Source organism: Malaya genurostris, chromosome 3 (genome assembly GCF_030247185.1).
Source record: "Malaya genurostris strain Urasoe2022 chromosome 3, Malgen_1.1, whole genome shotgun sequence".
NCBI lineage: Eukaryota > Metazoa > Arthropoda > Insecta > Diptera > Culicidae > Malaya > Malaya genurostris.
Window position 1 is genome coordinate 274,554,423 of NC_080572.1, and position 22,106 is coordinate 274,576,528.

The 22,106-nt window shown below is 38.5% G+C and overlaps 1 protein-coding gene across 13 annotated transcripts in view; it reads right to left on the reverse strand.

Annotated features, from left to right (window-relative positions):
• Window positions 1-1,366: 1,366 nt before the first annotated feature.
• Window positions 1,367-22,106, reverse strand: part of LOC131436757 (myocyte-specific enhancer factor 2) — a 186,775-nt gene continuing 166,035 nt past the window's right edge. For 5 of the 13 annotated variants that reach the window (XM_058605647.1, XM_058605650.1, XM_058605649.1 and 2 more), the window contains 7 exons: window positions 15,954-16,157; window positions 15,186-15,501; window positions 14,909-15,049; window positions 14,033-14,157; window positions 13,775-13,974; window positions 13,313-13,680; window positions 1,367-1,675 (listed from right to left, as the gene is read on the reverse strand). In XM_058605647.1, coding sequence (XP_058461630.1) covers window positions 1,515-1,675; window positions 13,313-13,680; window positions 13,775-13,974; window positions 14,033-14,157; window positions 14,909-15,049; window positions 15,186-15,501; window positions 15,954-16,157 — 1,515 coding nt within the window. In that variant the 3' untranslated portion in view covers window positions 1,367-1,514. Of the gene's footprint in view, window positions 1,676-13,312; window positions 13,681-13,774; window positions 13,975-14,032; window positions 14,170-14,908; window positions 15,050-15,185; window positions 15,502-15,953; window positions 16,158-22,106 lie in introns of all 13 variants that reach the window. The other 8 variants (XM_058605656.1, XM_058605657.1, XM_058605655.1 and 5 more) reach the window with 8 other exon arrangements.

Below are 22,106 nucleotides of genomic sequence, written 5' to 3' on the forward strand. Positions count from 1 at the left end.
TGGTCCGCAGCACAGACGCGCGCGCTGCTAGAATCAGTATCCTAAAACGACTGTCTTTGAGAGTTACAACAAGTAACACGTGCACGTGGGTTTTTTTTTTTGGGTAGGAATTTGGAAACCTCTATGAATCAGTTTTTTTGTTCTTCACATTTTCTTTAAATTCCGCTTTCAGATTCAAAATCGGTTGATCGGTTTCGACAAGCCGATCAAGCTCACCGTAGCAGTCGTAATAAACATTCGCACCTGGTTTCATCACATCAAAAACACACATCTCACATGTAAACAGCTAAGAGTTACAGTAGGTACAGCGAAGATTCGTCTGTTTTTTTTGTTTGTTTTATTATTGATCGACTGCAACGGGCGGAAACCACATCAACACACAGTAGTAAGACACTCATCCAGCTGCATCGAAGTTCGATGGCACAAAGTTTCCGCTTCCGCCGTTGAAATTATATTACGCGTCTCTCATCTGCACGCGGTTCGGAGGTTCCACTCCCGGTGATAAGGCTAACCAACTAATAGTTAGATCAAACAAATTTGCTACGTATCTCCACACCAATTAGCATTCTGACTAAATTAATGGCTTGTCTATCATTACGGTCTGACACTAATCTAGTGATTTTCAAGTGAGTTAAACACACACACGTCTGCTCTCTGTCCAGCACAGTTTGAAAGAAAGAAAAAAAACTAACCGTTGTAAGTTTCACTTAAAACTGGTTCTTTAGTAATGTGTTTTAAAATATATTATTGCACTTAACGAAACGAAACTCTTCTAGAAATAAACTAATCATACTTGAAAAGAAACCTTACTTTCTTAGTTCACCTTCCGGTTATGTACAGTTAACACAATAAGTTAAGATGACGTCATTCGATACAACTTGAGCAGTTGTAACACGCTTATTATTTCTTACCTTTTTTTCTTTTTTACACACCCACTCCTGTACGATCATTCATGTATCTTAAACCTCATGTTTGTTTGTGTTTTTTTTTATGGAAAACGAACGAAAAAAAAATCTCTTCCTGTTGGTGGTGACTAAATCACAATTCTTCATCCTAAACTAAACTCAGTAGTGTTGCTGTTGTTGCTGTTGCTGCTGCTGCTGATGGTGCATGTGTCCCGCCATCCCTCCGACTGGCGACGGGGAGTGATGATGGCCCATTTGACCGCCGTTGGCATACGGGGACGTTGACTGGCTGGGATAGCCACCCATGCTGCTGTTGTTGCTGTTGCTATTACTGTTCACGCACGCACTCTGATAGAATGGATGAAGATGCTGCGTGGATGCTGCACGCTGCTGTTGATGTTGCTGTTGATGTTGTTGCAACTTTCGCGTAAAATCATTTTCACCAACACCACTTCCGCTCATGTCATTGGTCAGCTGGATCGGGTTCGAGTTGTCGTCGAGGAAACACTGTTGCTGTTGTTGCTGCTGTTGTTGTTGTTGTTGTTGTTGTTGCTGCTGCTGTTGTTGTTGTTGTTGTTGCTGCTGGACACTGCCACCACCCTTCGAGGGCTATGTGGCCCATCCCTCCGATATTCTTGGTCTTTTATGGGCGTTCGAGGACACCGGCGAGTCATAGTCGGGCAGGTGACCACCGCCGACGGAGATGTGCCGGATGTCGACCGGCGACGGTGCGTTGGTGGGTGTGACGGAACCTGCAAACAGAGGGGAACCTACGTTACTTTTGCTTTAGCTGTTCTTGGGTACACTTCGGACAGGGCTGTCCACATTTGGGTGTGTGGTTTGTGTGCGAATAGATAGGGAATTTAATTGTTCTGATCAATACAAAGAGAGATGAATGCTTTGAAACGAGCAATTCCAGAAATGCTTATCAGATCATCAGACTCGACCTTCTCAGATTTGGATGAAACTTTGCAAATGGCTTCAGTATGGCAAACCATAAGTTTTGAGACGATTGAGAGGTCAATCCGACTCACGACTGATTTTTAAAAAAGGCGTATGTATTTTTGCATTTCACATAAATTGCCTTTTTCAAATCGTTGTAACTCGGAAACCGTTAATTGTACAAAAATGGCGTCCAGGAAGTAGTTTTAGGGAATCAATAGGGCACTCTAAAAAAAATAAACACTGAAAAACACTTTTGATTTTTTTCTCTATAATTACAAAATAATCCGAAAAAGCTAAATAAAAAAAGCATGGTTTTAATTTTTTTTTGATAATTTTTATTTTAAAGCTCTTATTAAAACCTACAGATTGATGGCTATCCCATCCGTGCCTTTTGAAAAATGAAGAATTTACAGCTAAAACAATTTACAGATATATTCGAAATTTCAAGTTCTCGTTGAAAGATAATCATTTAAACAGTAGAATATTATATTATAATTGTAGATATAACAAGCAAATAAACAATTCATGGAAATATAATAAATGGTGTTATAATTAAATATCGGAGTATCTCAGGAATTTATTGCCTTTAACGAGAACTTGAAATTTCGAATATATCTGTAAATTGTTTTAGCTGTAACTTCTTCATTTTTCAAAAGGAACGGATGGGATAGCCATCAATCTGTAGGATTTAATAAGAGCTTTAAAAAAAAATTATTAAAAAAATCCAAACCCTGATTTTTTTTAAATTAAATTTTTTTGGTTCATTTTGAAATTATTGAGAAAAAAAATCAAAATTTTTGTCAGTGTAAATTTTTTTAGAGTGTCCAATCGATTCCATACAACTTCTTCCTGAGCGCCATTTTTGTATAATTAACGGTTTCCGAGTTACAACGATTTGAAAAAGGCAATTTCTGTGAAATGCAAAAATACGCCCTTTTTAAAAATCAATCGTGAGTCGTACTGACCTCTCAATCCAACTTTCAGGCTCAATTCATACACCGCTAAAAATCCACACTTTTTGCCTTTCTTAATAACGGGTGTTGTTTTTTCAATAGGGATTACTCTTTTATCTGAAAGTTGTTCTGACAGTGTAAAGTGATGTCTCTACTCAGTATTGTTTGGGAAATCATCATGAATAGGTTAACTCCAGAACAACGCTTCAAAATTGTGGAAATTTATTTTCAAAATCAGTTTTCAGATTTAAACTGTTTATAGAGCACTGCGTGAATTTCGATGAGGCCCATTTTTGGTTGAATGGATACGACAACAAGCAAAATTGCCGTATTTGGAGCAAAGTTAATCCACACAAATTACCGATACATCTCGATAAATGTACTGTTTGGTGCGATCTGTTGTCTGGTGAAATCATCGGTCCTTATTTCTTTGAAAGCAAGGAAGGACGATGTGTTACCGTGAATGGAAATCGATGCAGAACCATAATCAAGAAAACTTTTGTTGCTAAATGTTCATGTTATGGATGTGAACGAAATGTGGTTTCAACAGGATGGTGCCACTTGTCATACTGCGGCCGAAACGATCGATTTATTAAAAAAGAATTTCAACGACATCATTATTTCGAGAAATGGACCGGTATATTCAACATATTTAACGTATCACTGGTAAAACACACCCTAAAATGCTTGAAAAAGTGATTGAAATTTGACCTCCAGAATGATCTTTGTGAAAAATAGTCGTGGCAGCCATAGGTCCGAAATCATATTTGAATGTTAAATGCTAAAACAATTATCTACCAAATAAAAAAATAAATCGGCTATTTCATAATTTGGCATATTTAAATTTCAAATCAGCAAGCTCTCAGAAAACACTCTTTAGGAAGGTGATGGAATTGCTGGAAACCCCGACTTTCTAACGGAGCCTTCGAGACCCAATGCACAGTGGGGAAAAACTATCAAAAACGCGACTTTGCTCAATAATTTTATAAAAACATGAGCAAATATTTTCCAAATTAGTATATCTAATGCACATTTTTCTGTAGAATCGATTTATGATAGTTAGAAGATCCGCAAAATTCACTATCATGCCCGTTTTGCTCCAATTCCTCTTTTTTCAGACTTTACTTTGAAAACTAACTGTGAAACTCAGGAAAAAATTCAATTCCACAAATCGGAAGGTATTCCTGACATGCTCATAAGTTAGATAAATGGATTGTTTTCAACAAGATTGACCGCAAACAACTGTATTCTGTTTTACCCCCAGTCAACTTCTTCCGTGAATTTACAAAAAAAAAGTTCTACTGATCAGTGTTTGGACCAATTTTGGTTAAACAAGACAGTTCTATGTTTCGCATATAACCTCAAATAATAATTTACAGATGGTGTTCATGATTGCATGCTTCGTGCTACATGTTTTACCCCAATTTTCCCACAAATATAATTTTATGCTGAATTCAGATTTACAATCCCGAAGCAGATCCAATATGACCTACCAATATTGGTTCATAATACGTGCAAAACATCTGTGATCCAATTAAACACAATAGGAATGACAGTACTAGCCTGTTTAACCCGTTTTACCCCAATTTATTTCATAAGTCGTATTTCTGGTTAAACTTTCTTTCGCATACCGAAAGCAGGCTGATTGCGGTTGATGAAAATCGATTGATATTACGAAGAAAGACCTGAAAATTTGAATGAATTCAATGTGGAGCAAAATCTCAAGACTCAGTTAAAGGACAAATTGGGAGAAAACGGTATAACAAGATTCGTGCGGTCATTGAATTTATTTGTAATCCTATTTTCAGATCTTTCTTCGTAATATCAATCGATTTTCACCAACCACAATCAGCTAGCTTTCGGTACGCGAAAAAAAGTTTAACCAGAAATACGACTTTTGATATAAATTGGGGTAAAACGGGCTAAACAGGCTAGTACTGTCATTCCCATTGTGTTTAATTGGATCACAAATGTTTTGCACGTATTATGAACCAATATTGATAGATCGCATTGGATCTGCTTTTGGATTGTAGATCATATTTTAACTGAATATTATAACTAGAAAAGAAATGGGGTAAAACGGTGCAACGAAATTTCTGCTGTCAATAAAACTATTGCAATTCACTCTTCTGCAAGTTTTTCGGTGTCATGTTATATAGTTAAGCTTGAATACAATGCAGTATAAAAAGGGAACTTGGGGTAAAATGAACATGATAGCGTTTCGTGCGGTCCTTCTAAATACATGGAATCGATTTTACTGACCATTTTACACCAAAAAAGTGCTTTGTCAGCTGTATCATGCCTCCAAAAAAATCGTCGCGTTTTTGGTCCATTTTTCTCCACTGTGCAATGTTTTATATACCATTCGACTCAGCTCGGTGAGATCGGAAAATGTTTGGAAAATATGGGTATGGGTGAACACATTTCAAAGATTTTTTGTACCGCTCAATTTTCTCACAGATGGTTGAACCGATTTCAACACGCTTGGCTGTCACTTCCGATTCCGAGATATGAAGGTATAAGTGACATTACCGACTAATCGCACATTTTGCATCGACTGAAATTTCTCGAAAATGACTCAACGAATTACGACAAACTTGTTAGCTTATTTGAAAGCTAACAATGTTGATCAAATTTGGAAGAATTAAGGCGAATATTTTTATAGACTTAGACTCCGTTGAAAACTACTATTAGGCAATTTAATAAACTCACAATCACTATAGGGAAAATCATGATAAAAAAAAAGTTAATTTAACTATCACTCGTGAAAAAATCACTTCCGAGCTTATCATTCATAAAACAAGCATCCACAAAACTCTGAACATCGAAATTCACAAGTGAATTTTTGCGTCAGCGAAACTTGTAGACGGATTCTCACCCACGAAATATCGCTAAAGAGATGATCGTATGGGAATCTCCGATGATATTTCGATGCTGAACTCCCACTACACTTCAGCTCGACACCGAAATAATTCGTGCAAGATTTAATTATATTTCCATTAATAAAAATATCTCTACTTAATAAACTTGCAACTGAGAACTAATAACTGCGATATTTTCGTAGTGTGGTCAATATGAGCAACAAAAATTTTTCTACATTCCAAACAGTGATTATAGCAACGAAAGGCTGTTTCAATTCCAGCTGATTGATTACACGGCACTATTTCAATAAATTCCAGAAAAAACGCTATTAAGCATGAATATGATTCATAGAATTAATAGGATCGCAGCATTGTCAGCATGTCTCAAACACACAGCAGGCGCAGCGTTTGAATGGCGCGTTTGAATTGGAATAGCGATAGCCTGCGCTCCTGTTACTACATCTATTAATGATATTACTCCGCGGTATTGCTGAATAAATTTCGAATACATCATTTTCAGAAAGGTTCAGGTTTTGTTCAGCAGCGAATTTGTTCATCATGTATTCTGCAACGGGTCAAGATATAACGGTTATGAGAATTAAAAAAAAAATCCGTGCTGAACTTTTCCACAGTGAGTATTCTGATCGATGATTTTTTTGTCTAAAAATTTTTATCAGTAAAATTATTTCAAAAGTCTTCATATCAAATAGACGAAATTCGGGCCAAGCCGTATACAGAGTTAACAGCACCCTCGCCGATTTTAATGAAACATTATGTAGAGTTTATTTAGGGTGGCGAGTGTATTGCCGATTTAAATTTCCCGGTTTGTCAGACAAAAAATTCTCGGTTCTTAGAATAGGCCCAAAATCTTCTCTGTTTAAGTTGTGATTAGGAATGTATCGAAAATAAGCTATCCAAATACAATTGTGTTGTACGCATGAATTTGTGATGGTTTTCTCTGCTCAGATCACAGCATGCTGTGCGTTTGGCTGTCAGCTTTCGTTTGTTTACTTGTTTGTGCGGTTGAAATTCTGCGTTTTCAAAATGTCGCGTATTGAAAAGGAAGTGGAAATTAAAGTTCTGGACACATGGCTAAGTGAGAAGAGTATTACTATGCGAAAATTGGCGAAGCGATTTGGAATTCATCATGCCAGTGTTAAAACCATCATTAATAAGTTTGGGGAACACTATTCTTTGGATGAGCTACCAGGAAGAGGCAGAAAACCTGGTTCTTCCAACCCGAAACTGGACCAGAAAGTGGTAACTCTAATCATGAAGAATAAATTAATGTCAATACGTAATTTGGCTAAAAAAGCTGGAACGAGTGTCAGAATGTTCCAGTGTATCAATAGGCGAAATCACCTGAAGACCTACAAGAAGCAGAAAATCTCGAAACAAAGTGTAGAACAGAATAAGTGAGCAGCAACAAGGGCCCGGAAATTGTATTCGCGTCTGTTGCAGTGTGTTTTGATGGACGATGAGACTTATGTAAAGGAGGACTCAAAAACCCTTCTAGGTCCACAATACTTTACTGTCGTCGTTGGGGAGGATGTGAGCGATGCGGACAGGTCGATTCAAGTGGAGAAACTCGGTCGAAAGGTACTGGTATGGCAAGCAATATGTTCCTGTGGTTTAAAGTTAACCATTTTTTACACTACCGGAGCAATAAACGCAGAAATCTATCGATCTGAGTATCTCCAGAAGAGATTGCTGCCTTTATATAAGAAACATAGTACACCTCCACTGTTTCGGCCGGATTTAGCGTCGGCTCCCTATGCCAAAACCACTCTCAATTGGCTTGCGGAAAAGGGTATCAATTTCGTTGAGGAAAATATCAGTCCACCAAATTGCCCTCAGCTTCAACCTATCGAACGTTACTGGGCAATCGTGAAGAGTCTTCAAAAAGGGAACATGCAGGAGTTCAAAAAAATTTGGGCTTAAGCGTCCAAAAAATGCGACCTCGTACAATAACGGATCAATTTTTAGTTGGAATAAAATATCGTTTTTTATTATAATTTGGAAGAAAAATTTGTGGATAGCTTATTTTCGATACACTCCTTAATTCGTTTGCAAAGACATTTGTTCAATGAATGAAACCCACAGAAGAATTTTCATACTCTGGTAGTGACAGAATCCATAAATTCAATTATTGACAATGTCATGCCTGACAAAAAACAATTTAAAGTTTCGTCTCAAAATAAAAATCCCACTCAGAAGTGCAGGACAGTCTATTTTGTTGTTCAACATGATGGAAACCAACATACCACGAAATAAATCACCTCGAGTGCCAAAAGTGTCGAGTCCAATCAGTAATCCATTCGTCTTATCTTACACCACTTTGAAAAAAAAAATTTATTTGTTGCTGAAGAAAAACGGTACCCTCGTTGGCTCAAACTATTTGGAATACCTTGAGATCATCAGCGAAAAATAAGTGTGAACATTACAAAAAAAACGTGATTAATCCACCTAGCAGTGAGATGATACCTTTTTTTATCAATCCGCATGTGTTTTTTTGCATCGATATTCTCAGGTGTTTTAGTTCTCATGACATTATTTTAATTATCGTCGTTTTAAACGGCAAATTGAGATTTTAATCACTCATTACCCTGTAATTTCGAAACTGCAAATCGTATCGAATTTCAATCTTAACGTGCGACAATCGATTGAATATTTCATGAGATGTCGAAGTAAGTTCCACTTTAGAGTTTTTCGTCATTATTTATGGTACTTCCAGAGCCGGTATTCAGGAGCTAGCATAACCCAAAATGATTCGAATGGCCAATACGCCAAACAATTTACATCTTCTATATCGGTATGCATTTTAAAAACTCATCATCTGTAACTCCAGAATCGGATAAAATTCACCAATTTTGGATTGGACCTTAAGTCCTTTAATTTGAAATTTTGTTATTGAAGTTCGATTTGGCCATTTTGAAAAAATGATTGAGCTTTGAGAAACGATTCGATACTGGAACCGAACTTCTAAAATCGGTGTAGCCGAAATCAGTTAAATTCACCTGAGTAGTGTGTAGACATCTTTAAGAAATTGTAGTGCGAATTAAAATTTGGGGGTACATTCCGAATCGAAAACTGAATACCGCTTAAACTGAAATAAATTTATTTCGTAATCGACTATCCAAATCAGCAAACATGATCAACCTGATTAATTTATGTGAAATGGACATTTTTTACTAATCACCCTGTATCTCCTAAGCCAGAAATCGGATCTGACTAAATTTTACAGGATTTTAAGACCTCTCATTTGAATCATAGATGATTCTTAGATTTCATTTGAATCTTAGATCGGTTCAGCCATCTACGAGAAAAATGAATTGCATTATTTTAATTTCGTTTCATATATTATCCTGTGGTTCCTCAATCAGAAGTCAGATCCAAACGTAATTCAGGAACCTTGTTTGGGAGTATACTACTTTTCATATGAATCTGAATTTGTAGAAAACGGTTTAGCCATCTCCGAGAAAATTGAGTGAAAATATTTGTCACACACGCATTTGCTGATCTCGACGAGCTGAGTCGTATGGTATATGGAAGTTATGTTCTTCCAGCTTGTATTGCTGTAAGTAGTTTAAATCAATATAATTATGGAATTGCTTTCAACTCGAAAATGCTGTATCATCTGGTTTACATATGCCATATTCGAACGATTATGTTGCCAAAAACGAACCGTGCTAAAATCGGTCCAAGGCAAATTGTCATGAAAAAGGATGCTGAACACAGTCTTTTGGGTACTTAGAAACAAATGTATGTAACAGTATGAAAAATCATGTTTTATGTTGCTCCCAAGCATTTCTCTGCCAGACAGCGCTTAAAACTTCTACTGCTGGAATAAGGGGAAAAGTTGTTTACACAAAAATTTCGATATCTCCGTTAAAAATGGACGGATTTTAACAATCTATGGCTTGTTGGATACTTATTACCGTGTGGAATCTAAGTCTGAAAATATATTTTGTTTTCAAGGTCAATTGTGACAGATACTGTCAAAAAACTGAAAATTTTGACATAAAACTTCGTATAACTCACAAAGTAAACATCCGATCTCAAAACAATTCAATAGCGTTCTGGGTGACGGGGAGACCTTTCATTTGCGACTAGTTGATCAAAATCGGTCCAGCCATCTCTGAGATCTCGACCTCTTAGTTGACAACACACATACACACACACGGACATTTGCTCAGTTCGTCGAGCTGAATCGATTGGTATATGTCATTCGGCCCTCAGGGCCTCGGAAAAGTTTTCTATAGTTTGAGCGAATTCTATACCTATTTTTTTTATATATATATATAAAAAGGTGAAAAGCTTCACATCGTTGAAGTACAGGTGGAAGATCAGAAGTCCAAGACCTTACCTTGAGGAATCCCAGATGGAGCGATAAACTCTTTGAAAATAGTCATTTATTTTGATTGCTTGATTGCGATTAGTGAACTATTAACAAAATCAACGCAGCATGTTAGAACCAAAGCCCAATCTGTCCAACTTTAGCGACTGTACTGGCGTGGTTAATTTTGTCAAACGTCGCAAACGTCATGAAAGATAAGAGATTAGTAGTCGCATGCTCGCGTTGATGAGCAAATGAATCAAAATAAATTTTTCAAAAACGCATAAAATATCGATCTTCTTAATGGGATTCTAAATACTCAGCATCTCTCGTGTAATAAAAATGACCAGAAAGAACGACTCTTCGCTGATTTCTAACCAGTTTTATTTCCAAAAAGCCCAACTAGTTCATCGTCTATGAGAAATCCTGCTACAATTCATTTGGATCTAGCAGATTAATGTAACATTTGTAGTGAACTGATTACTAAAACAGGCTTAGGTTCAGATCTTCTACTAATAACATTCGGGATTTCAAATAAAGCAATGAATATTTCAATTAATTTTCTGTTCTATCACCTTACAACTAATCGTCTAGGATACAGATCTCACACCGGAAGCAAAGTGAACCATGAAATTATTTTAGGGAATTCAGCTGATATCGATACAGTAATAAATTGTTTGAATCATTACATGATTGAAGTTAGGAGTCTATCAGTTCCGAAATCCTACTATGGAATCCACAATTGAGCACCTTCAAAAGAAAATTTCAAATAGATTCACTGAGCAAATCGAACTATATTTCGAACATTTCTACGGTTCTCAGAACCCAGTCTCAGCTCTCAAAGAAGGAACCTTGAGGGCTGAGGACAGTACCGTAAAATGGTAGGTTTTTGCTATTTTCCCGTTTCAAATTAAATTTTCGTGGAAACGGTGCAGAATATAGAAAAACCCACCTGACAATGTCTTCGAAATTTAGTTGAGAGTATTTTGTGAAATTTTCAGAATGATTCATTGAGTTCAGCGGTCGTGTTGTATTTTTTTCTGACTGAAGAACTGCAGAAAAATGGAACGCTCGGAAATGCATACCTCTACTTGTTCATCGAATATCTCGGCTTTGAAGGCTTGTATCATAAATCTACCGTGACAAAGTCTAGATAATTTAGTTTAGATGCGATTAGTACATAAAAACATATATGTTATCGCGATAAAAATAAAGTCTTGTATTTTTCTGTGAAACAAAGTCAGTTTCCATGCATCCGCCATTTTTTTTCGCTTTGGTTTCCTGATAGCATTCTGAAAAAGGAGAGAGAAATAAAATTGGCTCGACAAGGCTGCCAAACACACAGACATTCAATCTTTGTGAAAGTTGAATATTTTTTCATTGTTCATTGGAATCCATGTAATGTCCAACCCATACGATAGATTAATGTGATAAAACTTCTCATCAAAATAATAAAATGTATGCTGGCAACCCGGTACAGTTTGCTCATATACGAGAGAACACAAGAGAAATACGATGCGCAAAGCGAATTGAGCGAGCCACGTGGTCGATTTAAAACTCAACACGCGACCCTCTGTCCTCAGACCTTAATACTCCCTGTAAACGGTAGATCAAGTCAAAGTCGACAAAATTTTCAATTTTGTGAGTCCTGTTGAGATCAGTATCTCACACAAATATGAGCAAAACACAAGCGTTGTCTCAAGATGACATTACTGAAACATAACCAGGGCAATTATTAGTAAAGTTAACGGGGGGTAACGGATAAACAGTTTCGAGAAATCCTTTTTTCTACATTTTCTTGTAGTTTTCAAACAAGAACAACAACATTTTTAACATTTCAAAAATATTGTTGTGTCAAAATTTCAAATCAATTGAATGATTCAGTGTAAGTTACCAAACATATTTTTTTGTTCTTTTAGTGGAAAAAATTTTTTGGCGCGTTTCTCTGAAAACCGTGAACACGATCCTGTAAAATCTACTGAATCGATTCTTTTCAAACTTGGAATATACTTTCTTGGTATAAAATGTCTCACCTCAAAACTGGCGGAAAATGTAGCGTAAGATCACGTTTTTTGTTTAAATATGCCACGAACTGTGTTTAAACATCAAAATAATAACATGAGAACGACGGAGTAGGGAGAAATAACTCGCACTTTAAGTAAAGTTAAGAACATTTTTGATTTCATATAATTCTACGCCGAGTAACCGTGTTCACCGCGCAAACGTGTTTCGCAAAAGAGATTTTGGGGAATGCTCTGTTACCACCTTATTTTTCAATATTGATACACGGAAATTTACCTAAATATTTTTTAAATTATGCTTCATAAAGTTTGAATAAATTTACTTTAGCTGTTTTTCCGTAAAAAATATAAAAAAAAGTGTTTAAAACCTTAAAAAATCGTTGGATGAGAGACATGGGGTGTTGCCCAATTTCCAATCGATTGTTAAACATAGAACTTGTAAAACTTTTAAACTGTTCACCGAAGGCGGTTTTCAATTTGATCATTGTTTTGCGTGCCGTGTTGGATGTGGCACCGTCTTGTTGAAACCACAAGTCCAGTTCTTCAATTTTGGGCAAAAAAAAATCGTCAATTTTCACATGATAGCGCTTGCCATTCACAGTAAAGTTCTTCCCGCCATCGTCATCTTTATAGAAGTACGACCCGATGATGCCACCGATGATCTACACCAAATAGTGTCTTTTTTGGAATGCTTCTGACTGGTCTTCACTATTGACGTGAAACCAGAAATGAGCTTCGTCGCTGAAAACAATTTTTCGATAAATAGTCTCTTAACCGAGCATGAATTTTGATAGTAAATTTCAATAAGTTGCAAGCGGTGTTCGTTCGTAAGTCGATTCATGATTAAATTACTGAACCAAACTGAACAAGTTTGTCAATGATACAAGACACGATTCACGCGTGAGCTGTCAAAAACAGTGTTGCTAAAAAGATACCAGATACGATCGGGCCAGGCCAGTTTCCAGAAGATATTCATTGGAGTATGATTTGCCAGTCCTTGGTCAGATTATCTAGCAAATGTTTGTACAATTTCGCTCAAACTCAAGCTCAAGCTCACAAGTGAATAGAATTCGAACTAAATCGTTGTTCCGGCCAGACTTAGTTAGACACATGAAACAATCCACAACTGCATCCGTTTGAGTCGTTCTGGACAATTTTCGGAGGAAACATTGAGAAAGTATAGATGGTTGGAAGTTAACAACAGCTTCGTAGAAAAAAAATTGCGTGAAACTCCCAAAGAACGTACAATGATTGATTCGCCGAACACAGCAAGGGTAGATCACTGACTCACCTGGCGTCGGTGTGAGGTGCCCCGTCGACGAAGGCCTCGAATGTATCAGGTGCGAATGGTTCAAACTGCTACCGAGCGACGCCGACGAGTTACTGTGGCCCACCGAGGCCATCGACGTTACCGTGAGCTGATGGTTGCTGTTCTGTCCGTGGATGCCGCTGGTTCCGCTTCCTCCGCCGCCGCTGTTCCCTCCACCACCACCTCCACCGGCACCGCTCAGATTGCTGTGATGATGGTGGGACGACGAGTGATGCTCCCGGGGAGGCGATATCGGTTCCGCCTTAATTTTCACCGACAGCGGCGAAGTGGACGGCGGGGGAGTACTGTTCGACACGGCTAGATGGGGCAGACCACTACTGAAAAAGATTCTGAGTAAGTTTGAGCAAATTTAATTATGACACCAACTACCGAAAGTAAAAGAAAGATAGGCAAATTAGGAAATGCATTCTACGAACTAAGTACCTGGAGTGCTGCCCGAGTGAATTGTTAGCATTGTTGGCTGCCGCGGCGCCCCACGATGCGATCATGCTCAAGTCGGAATTGATCGAGAAGTCCTGGGCACCGAACGAACCGAGCGTTGTCGTGTAGCTGGACAGACCGGGAATCGGTGTCTGCAGTGCCACCACCGGTGTATTCAAGTTGCTTTGTTGCCGCGAATGTTGCTGAAAAAAAAAGAAAAATTACCGAAAGCATGATTACTCCATTGGAAGGCACGCTCACCTCCACGTAAGAAATATCATCGGCGTTGATGGTCGGATTCATCGGCGTCGGTATTACCACCCGAAGATTGGATGACCGCGCGCTGGAACTTCCCGGTGAACCTTGTTTCATCGATTGATGTTGCACTAAAATAAAAACTGGATTAAATTTGGAATGTCTCTAGTAGCCGTCGGTTTCCTTTTCCGGGTACATGTATCGGTTAACAACATCATCCAGTTCCGCGCGAAGAAGAAAGAAGAAAAAAAAACAAATACGGGCGGCACAGCGACGCATTAAAACCGTCGCATTCTCAGCGGAATCAAATTTTTCCATTAGTAAAATTAGATCATTAGAAGGTTTAAAACTTGCAAACTCATTTAGTCAATAAGCTCAAAGGCTAAACAAGCAAACATACAAAAACACCCGCGGCAGGTAAGCGCATCAAGCTTTTTCCGAGAAATATTATCGATGGCCCCCGTCGTTAACGGCTCCGAGCGCCGTCGCCATGACTTCCGTTTATTCCCAATAGCACTCTACACACCTACCCTAGTGCTGGCCCCTCTCAGGCACAACGGAAGTTACCGTGGTGTTTTTCTTCTTTCAATGCCACGGATTTATCGGAATGTCGTACTACTACCAAACACCCGCCACCGGAGAGCGTCGATAATGGAATGTAAAGTACGGCTCAAGTATTCAATACCTTTTAAATAATTATTATTATTTATTCATACTTTCAGCGGGAACCCCCCCTCCGGAAAGCTTGCGATCGGGACATGCAGCAGCAAACAAATCGAAACGGAACGGTGTATTATGTTGTTAACGTACACACACACGCACACATTTACTGATTACTCGGAGCAGGAAATTGTTAGCGGGAGCAAAACCTTGCATGCTTACTTTTGTTATGGTTATGGTTACTATTGTTATGCTGATGCGTGCCAATACCTGGACTGGGCCCGGGACTAGGAGATCCTCCGAGGGGCGACGCCGAGTGTGGGTATCCGTTAGACATTTCCAGCAGTCCACCGGAGGGGTACACTGAAACGGAGAAAGGAAATGTCAACCACAGAGTTTTCCCCGCCATGTTTGTTAATGGAAACGCACAATATTTCTTCCCATCCACCATAAACCATGCGTTTCCATTGGAAATTTATGATTTACGAAGATAACCCACCTGAATCCGTCTCCGAACTGGAAGGCCGCGGACTAATACTATTGTGTGGCATCTGGGGACTGCTCTGCAGCATGCTGGAATCATTGTACGTTCCGATCACCGGCACCGACACCGGCAACGAGTAACTGTTGCCGCCCATGTTGAGCCGTCCGCTGACCGACTGCTGCTGATTGCGCTGCATCATGATCTGAAAGTCCTCGTCGATTTTGTTGTACTTGGCTTCGGTGCGCGGCGTCAGCGTATAGTTGTCGTCCGGTTCCGGCGAGTCCGGTGACATGGTGCCATTTTTGTTCTCCTTCTGCGCGTTTACCTGTAACTGTAAGCAGACAGGACTTACAGGAATTACGACTGCGGACACTGTCACGGGGAGGCTAGCCTCATTGAAAATATTACCGCACACGCACACGAGAACACCACTGCAGTTGAACGAAGGCAAAAATTGGAACCGAACTGAATGATAAAACTAGGGATGTGAAGTAAGTAAGTCAGTAAATAAACTAGTAACAACAATAACAAATACAAAGAAAAAGTTGTTTTGGTTCAACGGAAGGTCGGTTAGGCACAAACCATGAGTCACTTCAGGTTCAACGAAAGAAACGGAAAGCAAAAGCATTCTATGTATGTTTAATGTTATCACGAAATCGAAAAGTCGGAGACCAAAAGAAGAAAAAAAAACATGATCATAAATGCAAGCAGTAGCGGGAGCCGTTCAGCACTCTGTGCAGGTAATACTTTGTATGAATCGTTTCCAGCACTCCGCCGGCGTACCTCGATTATGTTCTTGTTCGTCAGTGACTCGTGCGGCTCGTTGTACTCGGTGTACTTCAGTAGGACCTTGTCCATGTCGGTGCTGGCATACTGGTACAGTTTGTTACTGCTGCTGAAGATAATTAAGGCGATTTCGCAGTCACACAGCACCGACAGCTCGTACGCTTTCTTCATTACACCGAACTTTCGCTTGTTGAACGTCACCTGGAATGAAGCAGCCAAGAAAGAAAAAAAACACAATCAATGCTTAGTCATTAACTCAATTCTATTTTTATCATCATCAGACAAACAGTTCTAAGTGAAGAATCGAATCGGGGTAGGCTAGTGGAAAACTCAGCTTAGTTGACCGCCCGTGAGTTTCCCGCGATTGATCAAAAACCAGTTGAAATTACATGTTGAACCAAATGCATGATACTTGGGAGTAGAAGATCATGCTCAACGTGCAATCTGAACTGATTTAGTGCATCAAATGATCAATAACGTAGATGACCACGCCAATGCAGGTCTCTGTGGGAAGGGAAGGAATGTTAGTTTAACACTTCTTGCTACTAGTGACCGAGGAATTCTCTGGATCACCACAAGTCTCACAGGAAGGGAGTGGTGTTAGTGGAGCGAGGAAATGATCAGAACTTATCTTGGCAGATAATACGATGTAGTTATTTGAAAACCTCCACGCGATGTTCATAACCGACCTCAACACGAATAAATTACCACCCCTAAAGACTGTCCCAGAAAGTATGGACGCAACCAAAAACCGCTGCCATTTCGCAATGGTTCAGAATCTGTCAATATTTATGGCTGCGTCCTGTTGTTTACCCTCTTCTCTAACCACTTGTGCAGTTGTTTATTCGTTTTCATTAGTTTGTTTCGAAATGCGTGGACTTTCAGCAGAACAACGTCGAAAAATTGTGTACAAATTGTGCACAGAACGCGGACTTTCACTGAGAAAGATAGCAAAGATGGAAGGAGTAAGTGAAAAAGCCGCGCGAAATGCAATCAGGAAGTTCGGTGAGGATAACACCTCTGAGGATAAACCGAAAACGGGTCGAAAAAAATAAATCCTGCTAATCCTCAGTTGGATAAACGTATACTGAAGGCGTTCGAGCAAAAGAAGGAGGTTTCAGCTCGGGATGTGGCCAAAAAAGTGGGCACTTTGAAGTCAAATGTTCTTCGTGCTAAAGAACGTTTGAATCTTCGAACCTATAAGAAGCAGAAACAACCAAAACGTAGTCCGAAACAAGAAGCATCGATCAGGCCGAGGGTTCGAAAGCTGTACAATACGATTCTTGCTGGAAATTTGAACTGCACAATCATGCACGACGAAACCTACGTGAAACTCGATTACAAATCCCTGCCGGGACCACAATAATCTACGGTGCGAGAAGGGCAAGTGTTAAACCAGTCCGAGACATCGATCGAAGTCGAAAAATTTGGCAAGAAAGCTATGGTCTGGTAAGCAATTTGTAGCTGCGGTATAATTTCGAAACCCTTCATCACCACTGCTTCAATGAACAGCGAAATATACATCAAGGAATGTTTACAAAAACGACTTCTACCCATGATTCGAAGCCACAAGGATCCTGTTGTCTTCTGGCCAGATCTTGCTTCTTGCCACTACTCGAATTCAACGGTAGAATGGTATACAACCAAAAATGTGACTTTCGCCCCAAAAGACACGAATCCACCAACTTGCCCACAACTTCGACCAATTGAGGAATTTTGGTCATTAACGAAGGCACATCTTAGGAAACATGTCTCGGCAGCCGAAACCATTCAACAGTTCGAAAAAGATTGGAAAAACCTGTTTTAATCCACCTAGTGGTGTAATGATGCCTTTCTCATATCAATCATACTATCATATATAATACTAAAAAAAAAATTTCTTCGATTCTTAAAAGAATAACCGAAATCGGTTTATTTGACCTTCTACTGATAAAAACTATCAAATTGGAAAAGATTTGAGGTCGATTTAGAATTTTTTTTATGGTTTTCCCCATTTTCAGTGATGGTGTACAATTTTTAACGCACTTTACCCTATATTTCCGGAACCGGAAGTCGGATCCGCATGAAATTCAGGAATTACGCATGGGACCACAGGACCATTCATTTGAACCTAAGTTTGTGAAAATCGGTCGCACCATATATGAGAAAAGTTAGAACACATATTTTCTTTTTTCTGCACATTTTACCCCATAACTCCCGAACCGGAAGTCGGATCCAAATAATATTCAGGAATTTTGTATGGGACCTCAAGACCTTTCATTTGAATCTAAGTTTGTAAAAATCGGTTCAGCCATCTCCGAGAAAAGTTAGTGCAAAAAAACGTTACATACACACATACGCACACACACACACACACACACAGACATTTTGCGTACTCGATGAACTGAGTCGAATGGTAGTCGACACTCGGCCCTCCGGGCATCGGTTCAAAAGTCGGTTTTCACAGTGATTGCATAACCTTTCTATATGAGAAAGGCAAAAAGTGTCAAAACTTGTCACCAAGAAGTCTGTACGGAATTCAATGAGGAACGTTCGCAAGAAGGTGCGCCAGCTAGTGTACCATGGCTAAGTAGCAAATGTTGAGAATAATATTCTGTTGTTGTAGTCTAATATTATCAGTATATCGAATAAAATTTGAATATCTAACACTTGTGAATTATTTACAGCGAAATCAAAGTGCGTCCACACTTTCTGGGACAGTCTTTATTCTGTATTTCGCTCGAATCGGACTACTTCGATCTAGTACGAAATTAATAATGCATCTCGAATCGAGTTTCTTGAAACGATTAGTTTTGAAGTCGATTCGAATCGCTTTCGACAACGTGATCGAGATCCTAACAATGTGGTACTAGATTTTGACTGGCTCGGTTCGAATTGTCAAATAAAAGTGAACAAATCCATATACATTTCAATCATTAAAAAATGAATTTGTGAGTTATTGTTTGAATATTTTCGATTACATATATTCGATTCAAGTACAGAAAAGAAGAAAAACGTTTCTAATACTGCGGTTGTAAGATGTCATGAAATTTTATGGTTATATTATTTTGAAAAACTCGACTCGATACAATTTTTTGTAAAAAATCGACTTACTAGGAAAAATTCTGAGATTATTTTTGTCCCCGAATGTCGATTTCAAAAAAAAATTCGAGATGACACTAAATCACGACTTTTAATGTAATTCTGAGACATTCGGCATAAAAAAAAATTCGATTTAGGAAATTTCATGAAATTTGAGGCGTGATATATTCGATGGGAGCGGGTCATTTTGCCGAAAGCCATTTCGCCGAAAGTCGTTTTGCCGAATGCCATTTCGCCAAAAGTCGTTTCGCCGAAAGGGTATTTTCGAATACATCAAGACAATTGCAGGAATCGGCGAAATGACCCGTTCGGCGAAATGGCTTTCGGTGAAATGACATTCGGCGAAATGACCCTTTCGGCGAAATGACTTTCGGCGAAACGGCTTTCGGCGACATGACTCTGATCCGTATTCGATGTATTCCCTTTTAGCGAAACTACTTTCGGCGAAATGGCATTCGGCGAAACGACTTTTGGCGAAATGATTTTTTGGTGAAAACTATCTACTAAACTACTATAGAAAATAATAAAATGAACGTATATAACGATGAGAAACTATTTTGTAACTCGCTTTCAAACCAATATATTCAAATAATATTATCAGGGCAACCGGTTACCGAGAAACAATTCTTGGGTTTTTGCTTTTCTCTATAGAAAGGTAATAGAATTGCTGAGAAACCCGAATGTTTATCGAAGCTTCAGAGACCCCTAGTGCTATAAACCACTCGACTCTGACGCGAGATCGGAAAATGTCTGTGTGTATGTGTATGCACATTTCAAAGATTCTATCACTCAATTTCCTCGAAGATGACTGAATCGTTTTCAACAAGCTTAGGCTCGTTTGGAATCTACTATTGGGCCATTGGTCAAGCTCAAATATCACTTCTGGTTCCGGAGGCATAATCATATAAGTGACGTAGATAGGTAATAGTACGTAGAAAGGTAATAGTACGTAGAAAGGTAATAGTACCAATTTTCGAACGGATCCTCGGAGACGCATATTGTCATATATCATTCGACGCGGCTCGACGAGATCGGAAAGTGTCTCTGTGTGTATGTGCGTGCACCATCCAACGAATTCGGCGATGGCTGAATCGAATTGCTCGTTTGAAAGCTACTGTTGGGCTAATGATCTAGTTCGAAGATCAAATGGCTGTGACTTCTGGTTCCGGAGATATGATGGTATAAGTGACGTAACCGACAAAACGCATTGTTTTATTACTACTCAATTTTTTCAATGAATGAAACTTAGGCTCGTTTGAATACTACTGATGAGCCAAACTCAAAGATCCAATGGCTGTCGCTTCTGGTTCCGGAGATATAATGGCATAAGTGACGTAACCGACAGAGCGCGTTGATTTTTTCCGTTATATTTTCTCAAAGATGGCTGAACCGATTTTAATAAACTTAGGCAGTGTTGAAGCAAATTTGTCAACGTGTATTGGAAAATTACATGAGTGTTGACAAATGCGCGCTTCGCAACACCCGGCGCATATGAAAACACCATGCTGGAAGTCATATTTTTCGTCACAAGTCTTGAATCAATTGCTGGCCCACAATTTTTTCAATGGAGGTAGATTCTACGATGTTCCATTGTGTTATGATATTTTTCTCTCGATTTTTAAAACGTTCAGATCATTGAAAAAAATCAATTATTATCATAAATTGTATAGAAAAATATGAAAACATTTTTCGTATAATTTTTGTACAATCAGTTTAAGTTTATTATATTATTTACGATCTGTGAAAGTTTCATTAAAATATGTTTATTTGTTAAAGAATAGCATAACTGTTTTAAGCATTTGACGAAAAATTTCATTTTTTTTTCAGAAAGCATTTTTTTTTTCTTTTTTTTTCAGAGTCATTTTAATGATCAAATAGAACCAAATTATCAACACTCGAATAAAAAACAAAAATATTTTTTTTTTTAGCGATTTTACGAATTTTTTATACGATTTCAATAATTTTACGTTTGTTTAATTGTAATATTGAATAGTGGATCGATCTCGAAGATCATATGATCAAGTCCGAATGTATTATTGCTGATACTTATGGTTTGAGGCAGGGGTGGAAATAAGCAAAGTTTTTGATTCACAGTAAATAAAAATAATTGTTATTATCTCGGATATGGATTATCCGATATCAATAATTTTAGGCTCGTTAAGTGAGTTTATTTCGTCGGTTGCATCGAATTTCTATGTTTCGTGATGTATTTGAAATTTATTCAGTAATACCGTCATGGTGGAGTAAAATCATCAACATTAACATACACGCTGCGATGAATAACAATTATAACGATAATAAAAACATGTTCAATCACAAAGCGTGCTATGGAGTGGATTAATATTACCCTATTTAGCTTGAATATCATACTCAGAAGTAACAGGAGTGCAGGATTTGACTACGCCAATTCAAGCGCACCATTGAAACGCTGTCAAATAGCGCGTTTCATTGGGTTTAATCTAGATAGTGCATAAACATCATCATCAGCGTCAACCAGCTGGAAGTAAGGAGTGTATCGAAAAGTAGTTAGCAACATTGATTATTGAATAAAAAAGCGAAAAAAAAACTATTTTGACATCAGTTTTCGATATATTGTAGAAAAACTACATTTTTATGCATTTCACTGATTATATTGAAGAAAATCCTAGTTTCTGTGAAACGCTCGCACTTTGGACTTGACATTCTTCATTAAATTCTGCACAGTTACTTTTGTGACTTTCCTGGTGGCAGCTGTCCACAGCTGTTTTTTTTAACTCCTGCATGTTTTGGGACACTGTACCTTCCTTCCGAAAGTGCCGCTTGACGATTGCCCAATACCTTTCAATTGGCCGAAGATCCGGGCAGTTCGGTAGGTTGATGTCCTTTTCCACGAATTGTACATTATTTTTTGACAACCACTGTAGAACGGAGTTGGCGTAGTGGGCTGAAGCCAAATCCGGCCAGAAGAGAGGAGGAGCCTTATACTTTCTGTACAGTGGCAGCATTCTCTTCTTCAAACATTCTTCCTCGTGCACCTTGGCGTTAATTGTGCCCTTCGTGAAGAAAATAGACAACCGCAAACCACAGGTA